Source organism: Platalea leucorodia, assembly GCF_965183815.1.
Source record: "Platalea leucorodia genome assembly, chromosome: 5".
NCBI lineage: Eukaryota > Metazoa > Chordata > Aves > Pelecaniformes > Threskiornithidae > Platalea > Platalea leucorodia.
In genome coordinates, this window is record NC_138827.1 from 521967 (window position 1) to 548415 (window position 26449).

At 40.9% G+C, this 26449-nt stretch overlaps 1 protein-coding gene across 3 annotated transcripts in view; it reads right to left on the minus strand.

Moving 5' to 3' along the window:
- Positions 1 to 363: 363 nt before the first annotated feature.
- Positions 364 to 26449, minus strand: part of CRAMP1 (cramped chromatin regulator homolog 1) — a 53225-nt gene continuing 27139 nt past the window's right edge. For 2 of the 3 annotated variants that reach the window (XM_082313872.1, XM_082313871.1), the window contains exons 7-21: positions 25496 to 25581; positions 24614 to 24737; positions 23395 to 23476; positions 21088 to 22353; positions 18429 to 18606; positions 14947 to 15128; positions 14210 to 14284; positions 12833 to 12914; positions 12001 to 12105; positions 11030 to 11208; positions 10379 to 10459; positions 8770 to 9004; positions 8283 to 8447; positions 7504 to 7649; positions 364 to 5003 (exon numbers count right to left, since the gene is read on the minus strand). In XM_082313872.1, the coding sequence (XP_082169998.1) occupies positions 4839 to 5003; positions 7504 to 7649; positions 8283 to 8447; positions 8770 to 9004; positions 10379 to 10459; positions 11030 to 11208; positions 12001 to 12105; positions 12833 to 12914; positions 14210 to 14284; positions 14947 to 15128; positions 18429 to 18606; positions 21088 to 22353; positions 23395 to 23476; positions 24614 to 24737; positions 25496 to 25581 (3151 nt within the window). In that variant the 3' untranslated portion in view covers positions 364 to 4838. The remainder of the gene's footprint in view (positions 5004 to 7503; positions 7650 to 8282; positions 8448 to 8769; positions 9005 to 10378; positions 10460 to 11029; positions 11209 to 12000; positions 12106 to 12832; positions 12915 to 14209; positions 14285 to 14946; positions 15129 to 18428; positions 18607 to 21087; positions 22354 to 23394; positions 23477 to 24613; positions 24738 to 25495; positions 25582 to 26449) is intronic. The other variant, XM_082313873.1, reaches the window with a different exon arrangement.

Genomic DNA, 26449 nt, shown 5'->3' on the forward strand with positions numbered 1-26449 from the left:
GCCCTCTGGTTTGACCCATTTCTGACACTCACACTTAGCGGCACTACTGGGAATGGAAGCTGTAAAGCAAAAAAAACCCAACCCAACCAAAACCTCTCACCATGGTGAAAATAATGAAAATTCTGGGATGGGAGACACCAGTGGAAGTTGTACCACTGATTTCACTGAAACCAGAATTTCACCTTGGAAGGCTTGGCCTTACAGACAAGTTTTTAGCCCCCGCCCCCAGGGGCCATTATTATGTAAATAAAGGTTAAATGGGAAAATCTGATAGGGCATGAACAGCAAGTAACACACTGGACGTAAGTTAGACCAAGTATTAGTATGTATTTATGCACAAGAATAAAAACAGCTTTACAAGTTGAATTGGAAATTTAAACAGAGGAAGTTTAACAGCTTTTGTATATTATATTAAATAACCAAAACACCTTTTTCCAAAATTGGTAAAGAATAAATAATATAATTTACAATATGGTACAAAAAAATAATCAGTAAGGACAGGCATTCTGCTTTATACATACACTATATAGGTATATTTATAATCTATAAAACAAATTCACATCTCAAACAAGCCAGAAACCTTAGATGATATGGCTTAACTATTATTAAAAGAAACAGCATTAATTTTGCTGCCAGAACCATAAGCTCTAAAGCAGTTATCATGTTTCAATAATTAATGATAACTTATTGCCGTAGTGCTTGCCAAGGTTTCACTTAGTTAACATTTACAAATTGCTGTGAAATTAAGAGATTCAAAGGTCTGAGAAGGTTAAAAAAAAAAAAAAGTGCAGTACTTTCCTTATAAATGCATCCGAAGTCTGAGTGTAAAAAAACCAAAATGCAACTTAATTTTCACTCTGGGATCTGCAGAGTCAGTAAATGAGATGTCTTTATAGATTAGATTTGATCCAAGCCATTTAATTCAATTTAGAAATATAAAGAGGGGTGTCAAGAAAAGGCCTAACAATGCCATATTAAAAACAATTAGTATTCCTATGCTTAGTAGATTTAGTGATAAAGGATAAAATGAATTGTGTGGGTAATCAGGATGCAACATGCAGCAGAAAACCCAGTTAGCGCACACATGCACACACGGGTAGATCTAATTCTTAGGATGTAGTACTGCTTTTCACCCAGACTACGATGACAACAAATACTGAATTTTCTGCCATTCCTTTTGCTGAACTACTCAGAACTTCCTTATTGTATACAGTCTCTAAACCGACACAGGGAAAGCCTAGAGCAATTAATACTAGAACTGGAGGTTGTTAGTGTCCATTTGTCCTCTCCAACCACCCTACAATGCCCCAAGAAGCTATTAAGCTAACAAAGTCATGTTTACCTCAAATATAATCCTGTGTGCGTTTCAGTATAATTTGATTGAATGTTTGCTTAGGGCAGGCTGACATTGTTACACATACAGATTTCGTTACTTCTGTTGGGGAAGCTGAAATAATTACAATTGAAAAAGTTTTGTGTTTTACGAAAAAAAAAAAATATACACACACACAAGCATACATATATGTATGTATGTGTATATATACATATGTGTGTGTGTATATACACACACCCCTCCTACCCCCCCCCAATTTTTCGCTTCTCAGTCTTAGGCACAAACTGATGATGATTAGTATTGTAAAGCACATCCACCTAAAATCTAGAACTGGTGGAATCAGAGGTGTGTTTAAGTGACCTTTCACGTAATAAGGATAACAAATTCTGCATCAATTCAAAATTACCACAATGATCTAAGTTATTTTCAAGTTTTTCCCTGATAAAACTTACTTGTCCTGAAAGGGCTTTATTATTAAACTGCAGTTTGCAAAGCATTACGTTCCTGAAATCAAATGCTGTTTCATAATGACAGCTTTTAAGAGGCTGATGCCAAACACATTTCTAACCCCAAATTTCTGAGTGCTAACTGACCTCTGTCATTTCCACGTTGTTATTACTTGGTAGTCCAAGTCTACTTGCAAAGGTTCAGGATATTAACATTTTGTGATCTCATGGCATCATTAAAAAGAGCCACTATGCTGACTTCATTCTGCAACTCTGTTACTCCCCTATGGCCACGGAATGGGCTGAGAACGGGCAGCCTGACCGCTCCCTGCGTCGCACGGCAGAAAGTCTTCACCGATCTCGATGAAGCGCCCTGCCGTACAGGCGCAGCAACACTGGCACTTAGCCTAGGCAACCGAAGAGCCAAAACCAGCGTCACGTCCACTCCCTTACCAGCATGGGTAAAGACGGTGGAATGTTTGTCAAGCTACCTAAATACACGGGAGACCATCAGGCTGGTCTTTCAATATTCAGAAGTTTAAGAATGAGAGTTCAGATTTATTTTTTTTTATACAGTGCTTGATTAGAACGTATCACATCTCCTGCATGTCCTGTAATCCACAGCCACAGCTGCAGTAGGAGCCCTCTACTTTTGTCCTGCAAGTCCGAAGGGTTTTTGGAGGTACAGCATATAGGATAATCAGCATTACTAATGTAAGAAGCCAAAACCAAGAGGAAACAATCTGGGAAAGCTCACACCAAAATACAGCTGGACTGTAAGTGAAACTTAACAGTTTTAGAGGGAATGGCTCTTGAGATTAATGGGTATCCTCTCCACACCAAGGGTGAATGCTCAGAATGATACACTCCTCAGCATTCCTTCTTCTGACAGCCTTCAACTTTTTATATTCTAGGTTTACACGATTTCCTGATAGTTGCATCAGAATTCTCAAACAAGGCTCTGTAAGAATAATGGAAGAGAAATAATGACAGAAGGACTTAATATCCCACATGACATGCAGTCAGAACAGGAAGTTAGCCCACAGGTATGAAATTCTCTGTTCTTCTAGTCATGATTGTTTTCTTGCTAGTAATACAGATGTGCCTCCCTGCTAGCAACATCTAAGTGTACTAATGCTGTTTTTACACATCTGCATGGTTCCTATGTCAAAGAGGAGAATGCAGCAACCTGATCCGTGGGGTCTTGGAATGTCATCCAAATCTCACTACTTTTTGAGTGAAATCAGGAAGGTTGCTCTGGGCCACACAAAAGGTGCATCAGAAAACTTGTTACATTTTCTCTTAATGATAGAAAACATAAGGCAAACTATATAGCGGTTAAAAAAAAAAAAATCTACATAAAGCAGGGTAAAGTGACCAGGAAAAGAGCAAATCCAATCAGTGCATCGTGAGCAAGGTTACAAGAAGAAACTCCCAGTCAAAAGCCTTGTAAAAGTAGCTAAAGGCAGGTAGAACTACATCCACCAAGTATAGTGCAAGTTGGGAAAATGAACCCCTGATAATAGCCGAAGAGATGGATAAGTTTTGTTTATTTATTAATAATATAAAGTTGAGGTTTATATAGGACTAGCCCCTTGGATAAGTTCAGAGCTACTTAAAATAGCCAAGGGACATCCTCTTGCTGGAGAAGCAGACAAGTGCTTAAAAAAGGGGCACACTAAAGGTATTCTCTCTCATGACCGGTAGGAAAGGAAATAGGAAAAGTCTCCTGAGTTATAAAGGTAGAATCGACAGACAACCAGCTGTAGAGCAAGTAACTTTATATTCCTTTGACCCGCTGGTATCAGAACGTGGGCCTTTCAAATATTAAAACACTAACATTAAATGCATAGGGATTTAGTAGAGGGAGTACCAGATCCACCAGTGCCTGGGAGTGACTATAATGAAAAATGATGCCCTGAGGTACCACAGAGCACCTGGAATTCACAGAACAAGGAGAAAATAAGGAAGGACTAAGGGATTAAGCTAGGACTTGACACCTCTCCTCTTCATGACACGAAACAGATCTCAACAACTGTAGCGTTAACATATTATTTGTTTCTATACATTACAATATTCTTTCCTATTTCCTCTCCCAGGTAAATCCTCAGTTTTTTGAAGAAAGATGGCAATATATACAGGTTTCCAGCAAAGCCAAGACTAATTATGACAAAGCTTTCATAGTGATTCCAGTAAGCTCTTTTGCAGTGTTTCCTGACTTAAAAAGCAACCGTTCTTCAGGGAAAGCAAAAAAGCACTCTCCCACTCATGGGATGAACTGTGCAATGTGATGAAGAATCTCAAAGGTGGAGAACGTGAGTGCAGTCAGGATGATGATGATTGTGACGTGTAACAGGGTTTAAAAATAGAGGAAACTCCCCAAGGATCCATGCAATCTGGGAGCAGGGTGAATCAGAGCTCCCCTACAAAACAAGAAAGCAGGTACATGCCCCTGCTGGAATGGTCAAACAACAAAACATAGCCAAAGAAACAGAATGGTCTATAAAAACGAAGCATCGTAGAGTTGCAGCGCCTTTGAAGAGAGCGCAAGAAACTTCAGTTTGACTGATTGATAAAAAGAGTGCCAACTAGGACATGTTAAGATGCAAAATGGTTCCCATACCCACCCCCACCCTTCATGCTCCACAACTTCAATGTGGATCCCAAATCACGGCATTTTGATTACTATGCAAAAAATAATTCACGTAGGGGAGTTTCTGGCAATACCCTTCCCTGCTTGAGCTTCTTGCTTAGGCCACTCCAAAGTACAAGTCCAGGACTGTCCCATAGACCTGCCATCTTCTATCACTGATGCAGGGGATACACTATTTCCTGTAATACTATTCCACGTTTTGTTGTTCCCAGTATATTGCACATTCCAGGACTTGCAAGTACTTCTTCAGACCTTTGAAGACAATGCTTCTCTTTTAGAAAGAAGTGCACAAGACAGGGACAACTGAGCCTCAGCTGCTTCTCTACAACCTGCCCATGCCATGATCCAGCGCTGCAAGCTCCAACTTCAGCTGAACAGTCTACACCAGCCTGCTGGTCTCATGCACTCACTGCGAGAGATCCCCAATTGGGGGGCCACCACCTCCTCCATCAAACAGAATTTCCCTGCGCGTTGGCTCAGGTATTGACAGTTCCTGGGCAAGGTCATTAAAACGAGATATGTAGTCTATGCTGTTCTCATTCATCATGCAAGCCAGCTGGGAATCCACCACCTAGAAGAGACATGAGAGAAAAGAGGAGGTACACGTCAGTGGAAATTTCACAGAATCACAGAATTGTTTAGGTTGGAAGGGACAGCTTGAGATCATTTTGTCCAACCATCCTGCTCAAGTCGCGTCAGCTAGAACAGGTTGCCCTGGACCTTGTCCAGCCAGGTGTTGGAATTACCTCCATGAATGGAGATTCCACAACCTCTCTGGGCAACCTGTTTCTGTGTTTGACCACCCTCACATTAAAAAAGTTTTCTTGTGTTCAGGTGGAATTTCATGTGTTTCAATTTGTGCCCACTGCCTCTTGTCCTGAGAAGAGTTTGGCTCCCTCATCTTCATTCTCAGCCTCTCATATGAAAGATACACTTTGTCTCACTTTATCTGAGTTAGACAATAGCTCTTATGCATGGTTAAATGGAAGACTCTAAAAAAAAAACAACCCCAAAAAACCAAACAAAAAGACCCCCACCAACAAAAACCCAACCAAACCACCCTATAGTCTCAATAGGCCTTACCTGCCTATCCTTAATTCAGCATTAAGGTGCACTAGTAGATGCACTGTATGAAAACTCTACAGATATTACCTCTAACACAATAACTGCATTTGGAAATAAAAACTTGATTCTGCAGGACACTTAATAAAAGGCCTTTCAAAATTCTCCCATCATTAAAGCCATTGTTAAATGATATTTGCTTCCTCTGAAGACTCCCCCACAAACCCACATCTGCCACAACAGCTGCTCTGGTGTGCCTAAAATGGTGGCTTACCCCATTTTTTTCTGAAGGCAGTTTATAAGACCAAGGGCTGCAATCGCACTTCAAATCCACACAAATAAATTATCATCTATTCCTTTAATTAACACACACCTTGACAGATTCTCACCACCAAGTAAGCAGAATCTTCCTATTTATGCCAGGATGTAGAGCTGTGCGTGGAGTCTGAAGCTGCCAAGGGCACATTCGAACAACATGAGCTTGCTGCAGCTTCTGGTTACAAGGTCTGTACAGAACCTCCTTATCCAAATGCAAAGGGCAACGGAGGAATGACATTGTCCTTCCATCAGGGCGAGCCCCCCCAGAGTTAAAATGTACATGCTGTTACACTGAGTCAACGACTGTAAACTGCAGGATAATTAAGACTGGAAGGGGCCTGAAGAGGTCTCTAGTTCAGCCGCCTACTCAAAGCAGGATCACCTAGGACAGACCAGCTTACTTGGGCCTTTATCCATGTTAGTCGTAAAAAGCTCTGAAGACAGACACTGCACGACATCTCTGGGCAACCTGTTTCCCTGCCTGACTGTCCTCAGGGTGAAAAAGTTTTTCTTTATATGTAGTCAGAACCTTTCTCAGTTCAGCTTTTGCCCGTTCCTCCCACCATGCATCACCACTCTGTGAAAGGCCTGGCTACACCTTCTTGAGGAACTCCCTGCAAGTACCGGCAGGCCCTCCCGCCCTGAAGCCTTCTCCAGGTTGAACAAGCCCAGTACCATCAGCCCTTCCTCGCAGACAGGTGCTTCAGCCCCCTAATCATCTTGGTGGCCCTCTGCTGAACTTGCTCCAGTTTATCTATGCCTTTCCTGTATCAGGTGCTCAAAACTGGTCACAATATTCTAGACACAGTCTCACAGCTGTTGAGTAGAGTGGGATGATCATCAGTTCATTCCATCTACTGGCCATGCTCCTGTGGAAACAGCCCACGACACTGTTGGTCATCTTAGCTGCCACAGAACATCCTGGCTCATTTCAGCTTGCTGTCTATCAAGACGCCCACATCCTTCTCAGTAGGGCTGTGTCCTAAAAAGCCAGTCTCCAGCCTATATTGCTGTCAGGGTTATTCCTTCCCGAGGGCTGGACTTTGCATTTGTCCTTGCTGAATTCCATCATGTTCTCGGTACCTCATTCCTCCCGTCTGTCTCTGCCCCTCTGAAACGGAGCTCTGTCCTCAAGCGTATCAGAGCCTTAATAACTGCTGGTCTCCACTCTACCCCTTCAAAAGATTTCAAAACAGGAGGATAATTCTACCAACAGAGAAAATAACTCAGCAGCGTAGGACCTTCCACCATTCTCTCAGGTAACTTAGTATTAACCATTTCCTGCCTCTTCCTTCTGGACCTATTTATTTTTTCTATCAGTCCTCCAACTGTACCGTAGCTGCATCAGTATTAACCTCTCTCTCATCTTCAGTATTTTCAATTCCTGCTCTACAAAGCACGACACACAAAACATAAGTATTACAAATCTCTCTGTCAAAACAGATACATCCAACATAGTAAACATGACCTCCCACAGCAAAAAGAACCTGGGTCGAAGGTGCTCACCACTGCTTCTTGTACCAGCTCTGGTGCAGTACTTTACATACTTCTGTTAAGACTGTTTTACTAAGCTGAAGTGCAGATGTCAAAGCATCTTTGCCTTAAGTATCTCAGGAAGGTATGATGGACAACATACAATAATACTGCACTACAAAAGGAGGCAGACAGCTGAATGTAATTTGATGACATACCTCCGCTACATCTGCCAGAGACCGTGACACAAAAGAGTCCCGTGAGTTTCCATCCAGGAGGCTGGGTCCCAGTAAGGAGGTGCCACTGGCAGTCCCAACAGGAGTTGGCAACATTTTTCGTCCCTTCTCAGGGGAGATGAAACTTGCTATAAAGAACAGGCACATCAGTAAGTCACTGCACTGAATGTTCGCAATTGGGAGGATAAAGAGAAGGACAAGGAAATCGAAAATGGAGGACATCTATCTGTTAAAAATTATTTGTTACCAGCATGAACACCATCACCACACTGCTAACAGTGACTCATTACACTGGCCCTATTAAATATTAATTAAGAAACCAACCAACCAAACCCCAAACAAACGCAGTGATCTCATGTCTTTGAGATTATGCTCACCAAGCACAGAATGAAGCCTATTTTTCCAACAGCAGAGCCAAGGGCATCTTTTCATTTTGGCAGAACAGCCAAAATGTCTCAACCTAACTGATGAGTCAGGCTCCAAACAGACTACAAAGAAGTGCCAAGGAATTATTTGTCTGAAGGTATGGGCCCCAATCTAGCAACAGGATCTTTTCAGGAACAGACTTGTAAAGAGAAAGAAAATTTATTCAAGGCAACACTGTTGAAATGAAAGCAAGAAGTAAGGGAAGAATTCTACAAATGTTCTACTGGGTTTATGATTTTCCAAAGGATTCACTTCTAATAAACAGTGCTTTTTTTTTTTTTTTTTTTTAAGGAAAGAGCTTTTTTTGTTGCAGTTCTCTGTGTACTGACACTTACAAAACAAGCTGCTGAGAGACGAGTCTGTGGAGTCATTGGGGTACCACTGGGGATCATGGCTGGGAGAGGCAATCCAGTTCTGTTGAGGACTACTGGATGGGGACGGAAGACTTTTGGAGCTGTCACTGCCATTCAGCTTTGCAGGAGAGAGAGAAACACCTTCACCTGTAAGCCAATGTCAGGAATCACTGATTCAGTCAATGCGGTAAAGTTATAGGACACTGCACCAATTTATGTTTAGAAAGGAAAAAGAAAAACCCAACCCAACAACAAAAAACCCACCTATGTAAGATAGAAAATAAAGGCTAGGCACATAATTTTATTTCCAACAGATGATAGTAAAAAAAAAAAACAAACCAAGAACAGCTTCCTGGAAAAGTTTCTGCTGACATGTAATATGACAGGGATTTAAAAAAAAAAAAAAAAGGGGGGGGGGGGGGGATGGGATAAAAAAAAATAGGAAGACTTTAGCTAAGCTTAGACTTACTGTATTGACCAGAGCTGATAGCTATTTCAATGATAGAATCACTGATTTGAGTGGCAGGTTCTCCTTGAGAAAGCACATCTTCAGGTGGTCCGGGCAGAGAAATATCCAAGAGAGCAGAAACATTGGGAGGAGAGAGCCGGGTACTGGAAGCCTCTGAGGAGGGAAGTGGAGGAGTGGAAAGACCATTTTGGAGGGGAGTCTTGGACAGTTCTGACAGAGAAAGGACTGATGTGCCCTGTTACAAGAAACAGAGTTAATTGTTCATAAATTTATGAAGGACTTGGAAATCTGTCTGAAAAGCAACAGCTGAGCTCCTAAGCATCAGATTAAAAATCAGACTTTAACGGGAAAAAAAAAAAAAGAAAAAGAAAAAGAAAAAGAAAAAAAAAGAGGACTAATAATCCATCAGATAATATTCCTAAAATTTTAGGAATATATTGTGTATATAATAAATTTGTATTATTTTAATGAAAAATACCTGTAAGCCTAAACAAATATTCCAAATCATGTGAAAAAATATCGGTCTGTAACATTCCAAAGAATATTTAATATAGCCTACATAACAGAAACAATCATAATAATAAAATTAACATGATATTGATGAACCTACAAGATAGTTCTTAAGAATTAAGTATTAATTTGCCTTTGTGTAGGCAAACCCCCTATAACTACTTGAAGAATATATAAATATTTTAAACTGCTAACTCACTCCTCTTTACAGCCAGACTTCCCAAATTCAATTGATTTTTTTTAAGGAGTCTCGTTATTAGTACCTCATCATAGAGCTGTTTGTGATTCTTCTCTGATGTAGTGTACACAAAGCTGTCCTGAGAGCAAGAACTAGAACCTAAGGCCCCGTTACCACAAAGAAATGCCTCGTAGGTTCATGTCCTAACATCTGTGCCACAAAAAAGTCTTCCTCTCCTTTATGCTCTCCAATCAAATTAATTTGACCTTTTTTGCACGTACCTGCCAGAGGAAGGGTGGAAAGTGCTTCCACTGAAAAAAAGAAAAACCTGTATTCTGAGGCTTAAGTATCCAACACAAGGTCCTGGATCCCACTGGAGAAGGAAGTGGGGGACAGGATGACAACACTTACAACTTAGGTGCTGCCACAGTTACTTTTTAAGTATCTATGTATTGTTGGATCCAGCATTAAAAAAAAAAAAAAAAATTACTCTCTGAAGAGGATGCTGGCAGTACAATCACACTTTTAGTCTTAATATTCCTCCTTCAGCAACGTACAAGCAGCAGGGCTGCCAATTGCTGAAATCCTTCTTTGTGGTGTCTTAAATACACACGTATGATATAGCAGAGCAATTGCAAAACCTCCACTGTATCAAGAAATATGTAAAACCTGTTTGTCCTTCAGAGGTCAGAGATTGTCAGCTTCACTTTGCTTTTTTAGAGAATGGCACCCACATAAATTTAAGCAGCCTTCCTAAATTTCTTTCTTTAAATTTCTTTAGATGCTAGAGATTTCAATTCCCACAAAACAGTAGCAATGGTGTACAGCTACCTGGGAGCAAGGGGTCTTAATTAGTAACACCAGTGGTGTTTTCAGAACATTATCCATTTCACACAACTGTTCTTTCAACACATACTCTACCTGGAAACCATCAGGAACTGCCTCCTGCTCGTGCTGTGTTGGTAGGCTGATGAACGGAACCCGACACCCCGGGCCCGAGCCCTAGAAGCACAACAGGAATCATGTGAGTGACGCGTTTACACAAGATGCTGCAAATATAGCTGGGGAGGTAAGAGACAAGGGCCTATCACCATTTACGCATGCTCCTTTTACTATCATGCCTTTCAAAATTGTCCACCACCCCCCTGAGAAAATGACATGGACTAACACGTATCTGGGTCTCAATGAAAGAAACGGCAAGGAGAAATCACAGTTTCCATTCCAAATACATCCCTAGAAGTCCATGTTTTGCCCCAAATTCCTTCCTGAATTACTGTCTATTGAAATGCTATCCTTTCTTTTCAAGCCCAGATTTCTGGATGGCCAACTTCAACAGTCTCACAGCTGAAAGCTATTCTGCAGGATGGAAATCTGTTCAATGTGATGATGATTTGATCCCTCAACCCCAAAATACACACTATACAACATAGATCGGGTGTGCCACGATAAAAGCATCTAACAGCAAGCTCCAGGAGAAAGCTCATTGAAGAGTCATTAATAATACAGCTTTTTTACACATTGAAAGAGCAAGACACTTAACTACTTTAAAAAGCACGCTCAAGAGACTCTGACCTCTACAGTGGTGATGGAGCCTCCATTCTGATGCGCTACTGTCGACTCCTGCCCTGCTACCACAGCGGTCACTCCATCTGGTGACAACGGAGACACACCTGACAAACCATCTGCATCCAGGACAGGCACAGGGCTACCAGGGATAATACCAGCACTTTTAGCTGCCAAGTCGATAGCACCTTTTGTGAAACAAAAAAGCAAAAAACACATTACAAGCCTTTTCTTCAGGCGATTGCTTTGTTGCGACTCATCTAAAAGAAGATTTTTTTTAAATTGCCCAGAGTCAAAACTTAACACATGCAAAAAGCGAAAATGGTAATTATCTGATCAGCTCTATCAGTTGTTCCTCTTCACAAAGTACAACAGTTCTTTCAGCTAAAATGTTTAATTTTTCTGCCCTGTTCCAACATGTTATCAGGTATATCAAAAGAGTTTAGAGAAACACCCTGACCCATTCCTTCTATTTTATTTTTTCTTGTTTTGTCCTGCAAATTGTTAAGTATTTGGTTATGCAATTTCTAGAAATTTTCTATGGTTTACTAGAGGAGCTATAAGAACAACATAGCCTTATTTTGTTAGCTTACCTCTAGCAGCCATTTAGGCTCAATATAAAAAACTTATGTTGTTGCAGGGTCAACCTCACCCAGCTCTTTTAAAATCCACTTAAAGCATTTGAATGTCTTCCCGTTACAGGGAATCCTCTAAGTAAAACATAGAGACAGGTGTTGTTTTCACCTCACTCATCCTTCTAATCACGGGACCTGTTCTTTTGTTGCAAGACAGTGTTTGCTTGGGGTACACCAGCATGTTTTTTTCTTGTAGAATTCATAATCCCACGTTAGTAGATAAGCTGTTTGTAAGTTTCTTTCAAACCTGTCACAACCCCTTTTCAAAGGAATAGAAACCAACACTGTAACATCATACAGATCACAACAGACCGTGACTCTCGGTCTGTTTAAGAAATGACTTACTAGACAGATGGTTGGTAGCCTGTGTTGGAAGAACTTTGGGCACAATTGGACGAGAAACAGCAGCTTTAGTCAGTGAGGACTGGATTGGCCGAAATGAACCTCTCCCTAGGGCGAAGGATTAAATACCTCTCAAGCGAATGAAATCTAACATCTTTAAAGCAGAGCACAACACAGTTCAATGGAAGCAAATAAATTCCAAGCAGTAGCGAGCTCCAGGAAGGCAAGTAGTGGAGATGATGAAACAGACTTGAAATAGTAATGCAAGCTAACCAGTGCCTTATCACAAAAACGCAACAGCAAGCGCAGCTGTGTTACTGAAGCTGTCTCATGTTGGTTTTGAGATTTAAGCCGAGATGGGGCATCACCTGTACTACCATCGTACTCGAGAGTGTATCAGCAGCCAAGGACAAATGGCCAGTACATTGATTATACTGTACGAAATTTAAACCGTATCCCAGGCACTAGGAAAAGTCCATTATAAAATCTAGACAAATGATTACACCCTACCGAAGAAAAAAAAAAAAAAAAAAAAATCTAAGTAATTTATTTCAACATTTTGTCTCCTTGTACAGAACTCCTTACTCTTCCCTGCTTTCAATACTGGAAAATGGAAGAAAAAAAATTTCTATCACAATCATGACTTGCTTAACAATGATCCAGGAGAACAACCCCATCATCCTGTAGGAAGTGACTCAAGCAACTGGTAAATGACTCTGTGGTTTTGAAAGGATATTTTCCGCTTTTTAGAAATTATGCCTTTATGCAGATTTACGGGACACTTTCCAGTCCATCTCATGGCAGCATAAAAGCGATAGAAGATATGCAGACTCACCTGTAATGGATGAGTTGGATAAGATAGAAAAGGAACAGACATGCTGGGATGGATTTCCAGATGGCCTGGGGAGCAGCGTTCTCTACGTGAGAGAAACAACAATAAACCAGAACATATTTAAACACAGAACAGAGGGTAAAGCTCATCTTCTAAGGCACAAAAGTTCATGATACCGTCCAGAATAAGCAGAGTATTTACATGGCATGACTATCACGCAACAGACACAGCAATAAGGTCTGTGTAATCTTGAGAAAGAAGCTACAGACAGGAATCGTGTGTTTTCTCTGTAAACTACTATAAGAGAAAATTTTCACATGGACAATTCTCAGAGAAATACTAATTAGAACTACATTGCTTTCTGATTATACTTGCAGTAATTTTCAAATCTCCCACAGAATTACAGCAGTGGTCCTAAGGATGGGATCTAGTCTGTGTGCAAACTGATCTTCCATTACAATTAAACAAGTGTGAATTAACAAGGGAGATGTATGTACTTGGGAGCTCTTAAAACAAATGGAATTGCATAGACCAGAATATCTCAGTACCAAAAACCAGTATGTATGTAATTTCTAGGTCTCCTACTCTTACACAGAGCAGAAGAGACAAAAGGGTATACTGACACTTGGTAACTTTGTTTTCCCCAAAGAAGTTTCCATTATTTTGTTTGGGTTTTTGTTTGTTTGTTTGAATTTAGGTTTATTTGTTATTTAGATTTCTTGTATGTTCTCCACCTGTGGTTTCACAGTGGCATGTGCCTTTTTGCTGGGTTATCAGAGTAGCCTAAGGGAGGTTAATGCCTGACTACCACCAAAGTTCCATGACAACAGGCTACCTCTTCCATACATCTCTCTGCAAGTCCCATTTTTTTCCAGAAATCATTGTACTTTCAAATAGTGTTATGTTTTATTTCACTACAGAGGCTTATATTCACCCCAGTTTAACAGCCATTAGTGAGTAGGAAGCAGGAAAAAATATCTAAAGGGAGATCTTGTTGCAACATCACCGACAGCTCCAATGACAGGTCAGGATACCACATGAACACACTGCTTGTGCATCAGTACCAGCAGGCCCAAACAGCAGAACCTGCTTTCAGATGAGGGGCTTTTTTTATTTTTTCCAAACTGCCTCATGCACTGGACTACTACGGTTGTTGACATTCCTCATATAGGGAATATAACATGGTTGGAGGGAATATAACATGGCTGGTTACAATACAGACTTAAAATGTTTGTCCCGTCATATGTTCAGCTTCACTTTTCCAGTGGATGTATGAGGGAAGTTCAGTTTTTTGTTTCAGTTAGGTGCAAATCATTATAGCCTTGCTGATATCTATTCAGGAAGCAAAACAGGCATTCACACTTTGCAAATTGTTCTGACCTGTACTACTAACGGCTTCCGCAAGTGCCTGTTCCGTAACTTCCTCGGCTTTGGCAAGAAGAAGTCCGACTGCATCTGGACAAGAACAGGAAATGCATTAGAAAGTATTTTAAGCATGCAGACACAGAATAAATTATACCCCCCAAACTCTGTTTTTCAATAAAGTTGTAACTATTTATTAAAATACTGTGTTTTGTTTCAGCAGAAAGAATACTCTTTCTAGAGTAGGAAAATTTTCTACCAGGAATGTATTTTTTTTCCTTTTTTTTTTATGGAGATAAAGCTTTCTCCCCAAAAAGCCATTTCACTACTTAACTACTGCAGCTTGCTATGAAGTTGTTACTGAGATTGTATATATAAAAATAAAATTAGTATTTTAATTAAATACAGCAATGAGATTGTATTGAAATTACCTGCATGATAAGAAGGATATCAGTTTTGCTAAACCTGGCAAATATATTTGCTGGAGTAACTTAATTAGAGAATGAACCAGTTTCATCAGGCTCTGCGATGGCATTCAGATTCAGGTCTGAAGAGGTGATGTCACTTCAAAGCATAGTTATATAGTCAAAATCTGACTCATCTCAGCTAATATAATGTCCTGCTTGAGCATCACTAGAAGCACCGCTTCATAGGGAAGCCCATACTTTCTGATGAACTAAAAAAACCCTGTAATACCTGCTGGAAGCTGGCTCAGGCACAATATGCTACTTTTTTCATTCAGTCATCTCACTTACACTGATTGTGTCTAAGTGCTGCCGGAAGGTCAGTTCTGCTTCTTTGCTAGGCAAGAACAGCTTCCCGTGGCGGCTGTTGGGTGGTAGAGTTGTAGGAACTGCAAACAGTCCACCGTCCGCATCAGTGCTTCCAGAACTCGAAGGACCAGCCACCAAGAGAGGTCTAGGGAGGTTTCTCAAACCTAGAAGATTTTAACAGCAATTTAAATGAAGTGAAAACAAAAATAAAGTAACTATTTAGTAATTGAAGGATCATACAGAGAGCTGGGACTTAAGGATTCTGGCTCTGCCACCACCTGCTTGTGATCGCAAATCATTAAACTCTTGATACGTCAGTTTTCCCACCTGCAACCTGACAGCATTGCATTTCTCACCTGCAAACTGACAGCATCTGCTTCACAAGGACACTGCAAACATTCACTTGCTCTGAAATCCTTGGAAGACAACGGTTAAATGCAATTTTATGCTACTAAAGAAACTAGAATTTAAGCACCCCGTTTTAAGCCCCACACAGACTGTGTTAACCAGTTTATCTATTCAGCTTGTAGAAATATTTGAGGGCCCTTCCCACTAAATAAACTCTATATCCACCATTCCTTTTGTAGGGGAAGATAATACAAACACAGACTCATTCTACAATGTTTATGTTTTATTTACGCCCCCCCGGTAATTCAAAGTGCAGCTCCAATAAGGTGACTCTGGTGACAGAGAAATGAAGGAGCAGGAATCAATTTACCAAAATACCTTCAAAAGACAGATTGTCTTAGAAATACATTTGGCACATAGAAATAATGGCATCTGGTCTGAGTAAAACTTCTCCATTTACATTTAACTTTAAAAAATATTGTAGGGTTTCACAGTGCTGTGCCCACTCTGCGGGCACCCAGCTAGGATGAAAACCGGTACTGTCAGCGTGTCATTCTGAGATAACCAAGAAGTGTACCTGACTCTTCCACAGAAGCGCTCACTGCACATGGAACACTGGGTTTCGTTAGACAACAACGGCCATTTTCACACTCATCTTGCACCCCTACTCGCCATGGCGCTCCAGCCTCTACTGCTGAGCTGGGGACCTCAGCTGGGAGGCAGCAGGCCCCTGTCTCACCCGGAGGGGGAAGAAGCAAAGCGGGCAACGAACCTCGGTCATGCCCGCGGCCTCCCCGGGCAGGAAGACAACACAGCACAAGCTTGGGCCGCCCTAATGCAGAGACAGGTACACACTATTCGAGAAGTGTTTTAAAGAACATCAAACTTTATTTACCTAACAAATAAACCTGCAGGTTTTATTGTCCTCCTATTTAAAAGACGAAATTGCCACCTCCACCCTGCTGCTATAGATTCTGCTGTTTTTCCAAAGGTTCGTTAAAATTACAGTGTGCCAATGTATCTAAAAATCAATTAAATGCAGAACAACATATAAATGTGTGCCTCCTGCCTGACCAGGCGTTAGAGAGAATTGTTAAAAGATAATACACACGATATTATCTTTAAAGAAAAGCAGTAAAGGGATGCAACTACAATTACATAATGATATTTTAAGCACTGTAGGTGATGCTGCATCACAGCTGTTGCTTCACTTTTTCTAAATCTCTTTGCATGATTCTTTTCATCCTCTTTTTTGTCTCTCCAGCTACCTATGTGGCTTTTGTGGAGCTGTCAGTTTGCCAGTGCTTTCAGTTCTTCTGGAGTGGACACAGGCTATCTTCTAATCTTTATTTTCTACTGAGAAGGCCAAATGAATTTATCTTTAATTAAGAAAACCCCAAAAATGAAAGCTGAAAAGCAGTTAGCACCTAGATGGACTCGGGACCCAAGTCTATCAGGGAATGTACCTAGAAGGCTCATCACCAAAATAACGTAGCAGTTTGCTTTCTGACAGCCAAATTACTGCAGTCATTTAATAGCAATGGATGTGAGGATACAAAGAAGCTTGATAATTACTGTACATTAAAGATTGCAACCAAGACCACAAACAATCCTATTTTAGATCCAGAACACCCTTATTGGTGCTGATAAAAGGGATTCAGTTTGTCTACCAAAACAACACAACTTAGGGTGAGGATGTCAAACTGGCTTGGGTATCCGTTGGACGTGCTGGAATGCCATTACCTGAGGCCTAAGCCAAGTGCATTACCCTGTGCAGAACTGCTGAGAAGCTAAACTAATTAACCAGTACAACCACGTTGTACTGAACACACTTTCAGTGCTCCTCTGTTCAAGCCAAACAGCTCAGCTGAAGCCAACTTGGCTGTCTTCGATACTGTACAAAAGCAGGAAAACATACTCTGTATTTTTCGCTTCCCGACTTTGCACTAAAGACTATGCGCTTCATTATGGTATCTTAAACCATAGCTGTAATTCAGTGATGCAAATCAAGGACTAACATGGACAATTATATTTGTTTTTGAATCGATGAAGGTCTGTGCAAACAGAACAGGTGTCTGTTTCTAGGGGATCAGACACAAAGTACTGTTATCTTCTTGCTGTTTCTGTCTGCCACCTTCAGCGGATGATCCTTACCTTTACTTAAAAGGCTTCAGAAAGGATTTTCAAGGCATTAGGGAAGCATAAAGTACAATCTCATAAAAATGAACGTTGCAAACTAAGAAAGTTTGATTCTACTTGCAAGTCTGATTTAAAAAGATATGTCCTTCAAGCCTGTGTATCTCACTGAAATGTAACAATTTAAATTATTGGCTTTTTACTAGTTATTTAAGTAAGTACATCCTTGTCTGCAAGTAAGCGCAATGAAGCTTTAGATAAAGATGAAATTGCTATAATGCCATTTTAAAATGAAAACCACACAGAGCACCAAGTATGTTTTACAGCATCAGTTAAACTGCTCATGGTCCACTGCTTCTTACCGCACGAGTGTGAAAAGGACAGCATAAGAATCACAATTATTCCCAGTAACCCTGACACCTTCACAGGCTTTTCTAAAGTCATAAAACATTTGCTGGCAAATGCACCTGGACTAAAGAACAGCACTGAAATTCTTGGTCTGCATGGCTAGGGCTCACAAGTTGTAGCAGCTGTATCTTCTATTAAAAGAAATGGTAATTCATAATCATTCTGTATTTTATAATGGCAGAATGGCACAGAAAATTTTCAGTAATTATTTTATCAACAAACTTTACACCATATATTTACTCTCCTGCTCTGTAAGCCTTCACTCTCTTGACATCCCCCACCCTTTATCAGTCAGCTCCTCACAAACGCCAGCATCTTCTGTAAGAGTGACTCGTGAGAGTTCTTCTGGATTGCAAACTGTATTATTGACATGCACTGTTTTTCAAAATTCAAAGTAGTATTGAATTTAGGACAACTCTAAAGCAAATTAACACGTACCATTGTTCTGAAACAGTTAAGTCTATAAGAGTAAGAACACTCACTCTCCCAGTGTTACATTACTGGGATGTACTCATCACAGTATGAGGTACTAATGGTCTGATCTCTTGAAATGGATTTTTATGAATACTCACTTGAGGAGCTGGAAGAAGCACCAGGAGAAAAAGTCTTGTTGTTGCGAAGGGCAGACTGATTTCGTGCACAACCCGGGCTCCTGGTGCTGATGGCAATCACCTTTCCCGGAGGAGTCAGTGACTGCTCCTCTTGAGCAGGCTTTATAGGTGACGTGGCAACAGAGTTCATCTCGGGTGTCTAAAAATGCACACACATTAAATGAATATCGTGTACTGTTACAACAAATATATTGTTAAACTCATTCTACTTAGGAAGCTTAAAAAAAAAAAATCTGACATACTACAATATCTTTAAGTACTCTAACCAACATCTCTGCATGTGTGTGGTGGGCAGCTGAAATTCCCTTCCTGACATTTAACACCGCTCAATGCACATAGGTTCAATATCATTAATTTATGTTACGATTGGGTTAACATTCAACAAGCTTCACACAGTGTGCTGGACCACCCCAGGATAAAAAGAAAGAAAGAAAGAAAGAAAGAAAGAAAGAAAAAAAAAGGTAAAGACACAGATTTGTCACAGTAATGGAAAAGGTGTTGGTTTTAATTCAGTGCAAACCTAATTTTCATAAACCCTAACCATCCAGAGGGCTCCTCTGGTTGGAAGTACACCTGGACAAAAATACTTTGCTCTTAATTCTAATCAAGTCGAGACCAATAGTTTTGAATTTTTTCCCATCCCTTCCCCGATTTCATACTGTAATACAGCAATAACAAGAGGCACATGACAAGGTGCTTTACTAATTTTCCAGGCCTATCCAGTTATTTCATTAAGTTGTTTAAATGCTTTTCTAGAAAATGCTCCCTTTTTAAGGAATCTGTGTGCAACCACACGCATAAAATTACCACCCACACTTGACTGCAATGCAATTTGCTACAGTTTGTTTTATGCTGGTAATCTTCATTTAAAGAATGAACCACAGCACAGTTGGCCATTTTGGCTTTGTCACATATTATCTTGAGAAAATAGCAGGGATCTAGACAATCAATCCTTCCTCTGTTAAAGCACCCTGTGGCAAAAATATTATGGTTCCTGTCATTATTTGATGAAATGCAGAGGATTTAAGAGACAAAACTTTCAAAAAGTCTACAGTACTTTCAGTAAGGCAGCAAGTATCATCCTCGCCTCTTGCATATGTATCAGTCCCACGACACCCATTGCCACAAGAAGAGTATCTCTTTTTCTGAAACACAGCCAGTATAAAGTGGTATTTGACAAATAAAAGAAAAGGTTACGCTACTTCTTTTTATTGGAATGTACGATATGGTACAGATCTGAAAGAGCATCATTATTTTTCAGGAGCACTATGCTACTTTGATTAAGACACTAAGAGTGCTGAAGTGACAGGAAAACACTTGCAAATAATAACTGCTGTTTTTTTCCCCCCTCTTCTGTCCCTCTCCCCCCAAGTCTAAGGAGATGTCCTTCTTTCGAGTTCGTAATTATTTAATCATGTCATCCCTGGCTGCCACATGTGTCACCAGAAGTAAAAGTAGATGCCAAAAGAGGAGACAGTGTCACAGATCTGCGAGATGTCAGACCAAAAGTCTTTACAGTTTAAACAAAGTCTATATCTGGAGCTGTATCTGAGCAGAGACGGGTTTTAAATTTACAAAATCCTACATTCTATGTCTATAAAATCAGGATCAAAAGGAGCTTCGGAGGGGTTTAAGTCTGCACCAACAAAGAAAGATCAAAGAACTACGTGTGTTTGGGAACAGTGGTATGTTTGCAGCCTATGCTGGAATACAGTGCAAATGGTATCTTTAGCTCATTGTATCTCCATCACAGGAATTCAGTCAGATCTGTTGAATTCAGCGTCTTTTTGGTCTTTAAAAGGATGTTTTACTAAGTTTCAATCGGTTGCACCAGATGGAAATGGCTGCCCAGGGATCATAGAGGCAGATCTTAAACACTGATTACAACGCACAAGAAGGAAAGCAAGTTCATTCCCAGTTGTCTGCCTAAGGAATAAGATATTTTTCTGTGTTTGTTGAACAACCATCCTAGAGTCTGGGAACTTTTACAAAAATCACTGTGGCAGGCACAGTTATATTGGCTATGCTATCCCAAAGAAATAAATTCTTTTCACACTTACACTTAGTCTAACTTGAACTACACATAAACATTGGAAATTAAGGGTTGCAGTTTTCACATGGAATATTAATCTCCTTGAGGCTCCATTTGTCATCTAGGCTCCGTTGCCCACAAAAGGTTGGACCAGATGATCTTCCAAGGTCCCTTCCGACCTGGGCTGTTCTATGGCTCCACGTACCTGAGAGAATAGAAGGCACCTACCCAGCCTAACCTCATGACTGATCTTTTCAGCAGTGACATAAAATGTTCACTGTAATACCACTGAGACTCACAGCAAACCAGGAACTACAAGGTAGTGTAAAAAGCAATAGAGCATATTGAGGAAAAGTCCACTCTGTAGCAAGCCAGGTTGTGGTGGGGTTTGTTTTTTTGTTTGTTTGTTTGGGTTTGTTTGTTTGTTTGTTTGGGTTTGTTTGTTTGTTTGTTTGTTTTTTTAAAACATGGGAATCTCCAAGTCCTTGACAAGGCTGGCCACTGATTTACTATGAAAACCAGACTGGGCAATTATTCCCCAGATCAAATAAGAGTTTAGCATCCAGAACATGAACAAGAGCTACTTACTGGTTTGGGATTGACTTCAGTAGAGATGAGTTTTAAAAGGCAGTTTAGGAGTCTCTGCTTGTGAAAGGTGGTACATGCAGGAACAGGACTTGACTCGGATGTTTGCTCCCTAGCATCCTGGGTTTCTGGCTCCAAGACAGCCAACCAGTCATATTCCAGCTGCAGCTTGTTCGGTTTGCCCATCATGAGGTAGACTTCAGCCAGCGTAAGGCTTTCAGAAGTTCGCAGACTCCATCCTTCTTCTCTAACCTGTTGAGAGAGCCGGCTTGGGTCATCCTTGAGAGACTTTGTACTAGATTGTCCCTGAGGTGGAGGTGGAAATGAGGAGCCCAGCTTCTCTTGAGAATCCTCCATTACTGCATCTGTTATATCCTTGGTACAAGCATCAAGCTGCTGGCCCTGGCTGTGGCTAGCCTGAGTTTCATATCGGGATGGGCCACTGCCAGGTGAAGCCACACCACCTCTTGGTAGCTGTGAATAGGAGTCAGGTGTCTCTGTGCTCCTCCCGCTTGGAAAAGCCACAGGAGAACTATCACCAGCCGCTGGAGTAGAGTCTTTCCCATGCAGTTTGTCTGTGCAAGAACATTTCTCTGGGACGATCAGGTCCTGACAGGACTTCATGTACCGTGGGAATGGATCGAGCAGAGAAAGCTCCTCCACATCAGGGATCTTACTGCAAGCACAAGCTGTGCTGCACGATGGTAGCACAGTTGCTTGGTCACTAGCCAGGGCCTCCCTGCCCTCCACACAGAAGGCCACTGAGCTCAGCTTTTCATGGTTCCCTCCTGGATCTTGAAGTCCAGAAGGTGGTTTTTGGAGAGAATTAGTGATGCCAGGATTTGAGGCTGCTCCTTCCACCAGGCCAGTCTCTGGGGCACCATCTTCAGTGCTTGCAGAAACTTCAGCTGTGGGCTGAGAGGTTCTGCTTGACTCTGTAGTGCTCTCTGCCCTTCCAACACCCTTACCTTCTGTTCCCCGTGTGTATTTTAGCTGTCCCCTAGCTGTCCCCTGACCACTCTGTATGCCTAAGATTTGTGCAGGGGGTAGTAAGTGAGAGTCTTTCGTGTTCTGTTTGCATTTGCCAGTTTCCTGCCAATGCACTGTGCAGAAAGCCTTGGAGTGGACCACTCTGGCCACCCCAGGCAGCGGAGTGAGCGTACAATTCTCTCCTGGAAAGAGATGGAGCATCACTTTCTCCTCTGAGAAGCTGCCTCTTGTTTCTGAGTCTCTGGAGTCTTGAAGCTGCCGTTCTTCTAGTGTTTTACGCTAAAAAAAGATGTGTCAAAGAATACAACAATCATCTGCCCCTTCCAAACAAGCACCTGGTAGCTTATTTTGCAAGTTAAAAAAAAAAACCAAAACACTGGCTGATCAAGGACATAGATATGAAGACTCTATGATCAGAAATTAAGTCCTTTTGTGGTGATAAGGACTACACTGAAGACCTGCTACAAGCACAAACTAAATCTCTGTTCCAGACAAAATTACTTATCTCTGCTTCACACATAACTGTAATTGTAAGAAAAACCCAACCAACCAACAGACTCCAACAAAACCAAGCAAAAACCCCCAACGTCACTGCGTAGCAAAACGGACTCCTCTTTCTGTGCAGTAACCTCCATCTTAACGTGTTTTGACATCCTTCTAAGTTTCAAGTGCTGTGCTGCTACTTCTTCCAGGCTCACAAATTAAAAAGAAAAGCCTGAATTAAAGGACTAAGGACAGGACACAGCATACCAGTCAAGAGAAGAACAGAATTGCTGTTAACTCACAAATCCTTCTACTCCATGGATCAAAGTTCAGAGGTAGGGATATCTCTAATGTTGTATGGCTCAGACAGCATATAGATACGTAACAGGTAGCAGTAGCTACCTAGACAAGAAGCTTAAGCCTTCATTTGGTGAAACTGCATAAAACAAGTGGAAAGATCTGCCCTTAATCTCTGCTGAAACTGGAAACAAAATCATCAGTTATTATCCAGGCTTCTATGGTGGTCACCCATCCATAATGAACAGACTAAGCGCGCTGTTTAAGGAAATGAAATAAAGGTAGAGAGCTTCATTTATTACTAACTAGCTTTTCAGGGGATCATAGTAGAGAAGAGTTGAGGTAAAAGTGGAATATTACGGGATTTCCCATGGAAGGCTCCATTAGTGATGCTGAGATACTTACCTCTGCCTTTACTAAGCACGGGCTGGTATATTTATGAGGTAGAATCACATTTCCGATGCAGAAATGAACTTAGAATAGGAAGGGAATTGCTCCCAGGACACAGCATACACAACAGACTAAGCAGAAAAAGGATACAATACGCACTTCATGGAGAGCCCACTTCTGCTTCAGGAACTCAATGAGGCTGGAGACCTTCCGATGTAACTCCACAATCATCCTGTATGCAAGATAAACAAAGCAAGGGAACAGCAAAAAAATGTCAGCAGAAGTTCAAATCACAGTCTTGATGCTAGAATGGGAATTAACGGAAGAAACTGGCATTCTGTAATACAAGCACAGAGAACACACCTACCACCCCCAAACTCTAAGAAAAAAAAAAAACCAAGAAAAACAAAACCGTATGTTATCCCGCAACTTTAAAATCTAGATAACTCACAACTGAGAAAGATTTAAAAGCCTATCAGATAAATCTTACAGCCACGATTCAAGATACTAGTTTCTCCAGATGGAAGAAGAAGATAGGAAAAGACGGCAAGATTTAGCTAAACTAAAAACTGCAGGCAAGGCACAAAGCTACCACATCAAGTATAGAAAGAAAGAAGAAAAGTGGCACAAAAAACCCCCAAACATTTACTTTCTGCTCTCAAAGCATTTTACAAAATAAACCTAATGCTAAAAATCTTCATTCTCCTCTCTGTTTGATCTTTGGTCATTATACTGAAGTACTCTATTTGAAAGAACAATCAGCATTACAGAGGCCTCATGTTTTCTGCCCTGAGTTTTGGACTAGATGTAAGTACTAGGATGAACAGCTGTTGACGACACAGAAACAACAGCACCAACTACATTTTGCAGGGAGGAGATTAAGCTACAAATATCTTCCTTTCTGCTAGTATCACTGTGTCACAGTTGACATGTTCAGAGTCTTGGTGCAGGCACCTCTGACCATTGTTTTACTTCCCTCCCCTGTGCTTCTGCCTCATGGTACATTCAATATAAATTTTAGTACAACTAGTGCTGCATATCTCCGTTTTACTTGCACTCTGCTCTGACAACTGGGTGTAAGTGGCACAAAGTATATTCATCTCCAACTCTAGTAGCTCCTAGCATTACTCAAAATAAAAGATCCAAAGAACAATGGTAATCTAATTTTCAAGTCTGATATCTCATGTTTACAACAATCATGTACTCTGGTTGGACAAAGCCTTCAGAATAAGTACATTTAGGCAAACTGAATTATCAAAGATGAACTCCCCAGTTGGCAAAGAGAACCCCGAAGCGAGATGAAGATGCTAGAATGCTGCTCATGTATTTCCCTATTCTATTCTGAGCACCACAATCAGTCCTTCATTACCTAAGCCGTGGATTCTGGGCAAGACTCTGTACTCGAGCCCATGCATGATTATTTCGTGGCTGCAACTCCACAGGGACCTTGAGAGGAAGACGTACTGGCTTCTGGTCCTCTTCATCACTAACGCCTGAAGGGACATGAAGCACAAAGGGCATGGGTCAAAGCAAGGACAACTCAGTCAGAACATTATATATGCTCAGTTACATGAAAAAAAGCATCACAGATGTCAGCATCACCTACAGAAAACTTAGGCAGCTCAGCTTCACCAGTGGAGCCTACTTCCTTAGATTATCTCCTGTGACAAGATGTTTACTTTTTTCCTTGGACACTGCGGTGATACTGGAGCTTCCAGTTGAGCAAGCAGTGTCAAAATCAGGTGGCTGGAAACTTTGAATAAGTACAGTATTTCAGACCTCTAAACTGCACTGATTCTACTTATTGGGGGGGGGGGGGAGGCGGAGAGGAATAAAAAAAAAAAATTTAAAAAAATTACACAGAGCTGAACTGGAGAAGGTAAAAAAGAGGCTAAAATGCTCAATGCTAAACAACATACTACTGCTTATTCACTAGCACAAGGGACTAAACTTTGCCTACAGTGAAAGCACAACTGGCAAAGCAGCAGCAATCTTGTCTGGTGTAGCTATTTTTTCAATTTAGCTATCAACATACTCCGAGACTTGGAGAGATGGGTGGGTCCTAAAGTTACTGGGATTATACAAGCAAACAGGATAAGTAAGACGATAGGGACGTATCTGTGCCCAACACAAACGTGAAATAGCACAAATTCCCCTGCCAATGAAGTACACATGAAAACAGGCCTACTCTCTCTCATATTCTTCTGACCATCTGTTAAAACCCTTTCAGGTTCCAATGTCGCTTACTTACCGTCTGGATCACAGAGTTTCTTCAAAGCCCTGCACATTGGAGCTTTGATACGAAGGTTTCTGCCTTTGTAACGAACAGTCGTAGCCCTGAATACATTGAAAGGGAAGTATTTACAGGCACCATTAACAAAAGTTTGTGAATACATACATATTAGGGACACAGAGTCAAATACAATCATGGCTATAGGAACGAACAAAGAAATGTAAGGGTTTGCAGTGCAGATTCACAAGAGCGTTCAACCTTTTCTGTCACCTTACTTTTCATTACAGAAATGCTACTCTTGTGACCTCCTCTTCCAGACTTTCATGAAACACTGGGCTGTCTACTTAGGGAGCGGTTGCTATTCTATAAAGCAGACCAGAATTACGTTACTTCGATTGAAGAGTACCCTCACAGACAGCTTCTTCATAAAAGACAAGTGGTTTTGCTTTAGTCTCCTCTTTATACTCCTAACTCTTAATAATGGGAAGAAAAAGTCTAAAGTTTTTGAAGTCTTCCATTCTGGAGTATCAACACCACGTCTGTTGCAGAAATTGCTGAGGTCTAACAGCTTGTGCGGGAATCTGAACAAAGTAACTTTTACAGTATGATTTCACTGGCTTTTGGCCTCAATACCACATTAACCGCTATAAAGAACTATAAGCTATGAAGAACTATAAAAGCAAGAGGCCATTTTCGTTTTCACACAGTGGCTCTATTCGATTTCTTCACTCAGTCAGCCCTGTCTTCTTTTTAGGGACTTAAAAGGCAGGCATAGAGACCAACAAAGTTACTGATGGCAGTATTTACTACCTAATACTTCAAGCAATAAGGATCAGCTAGCATAGAAGCAGCAGGATTGAACATAAATCCTTGCAAGTAAAATAAAATAAATTATGGAGAATATTCCTACAGCAGGATCTTACTTTTTCCTATGCTGTAAGGAAGACAACATCAGGCAGAAAGAGCATTTGT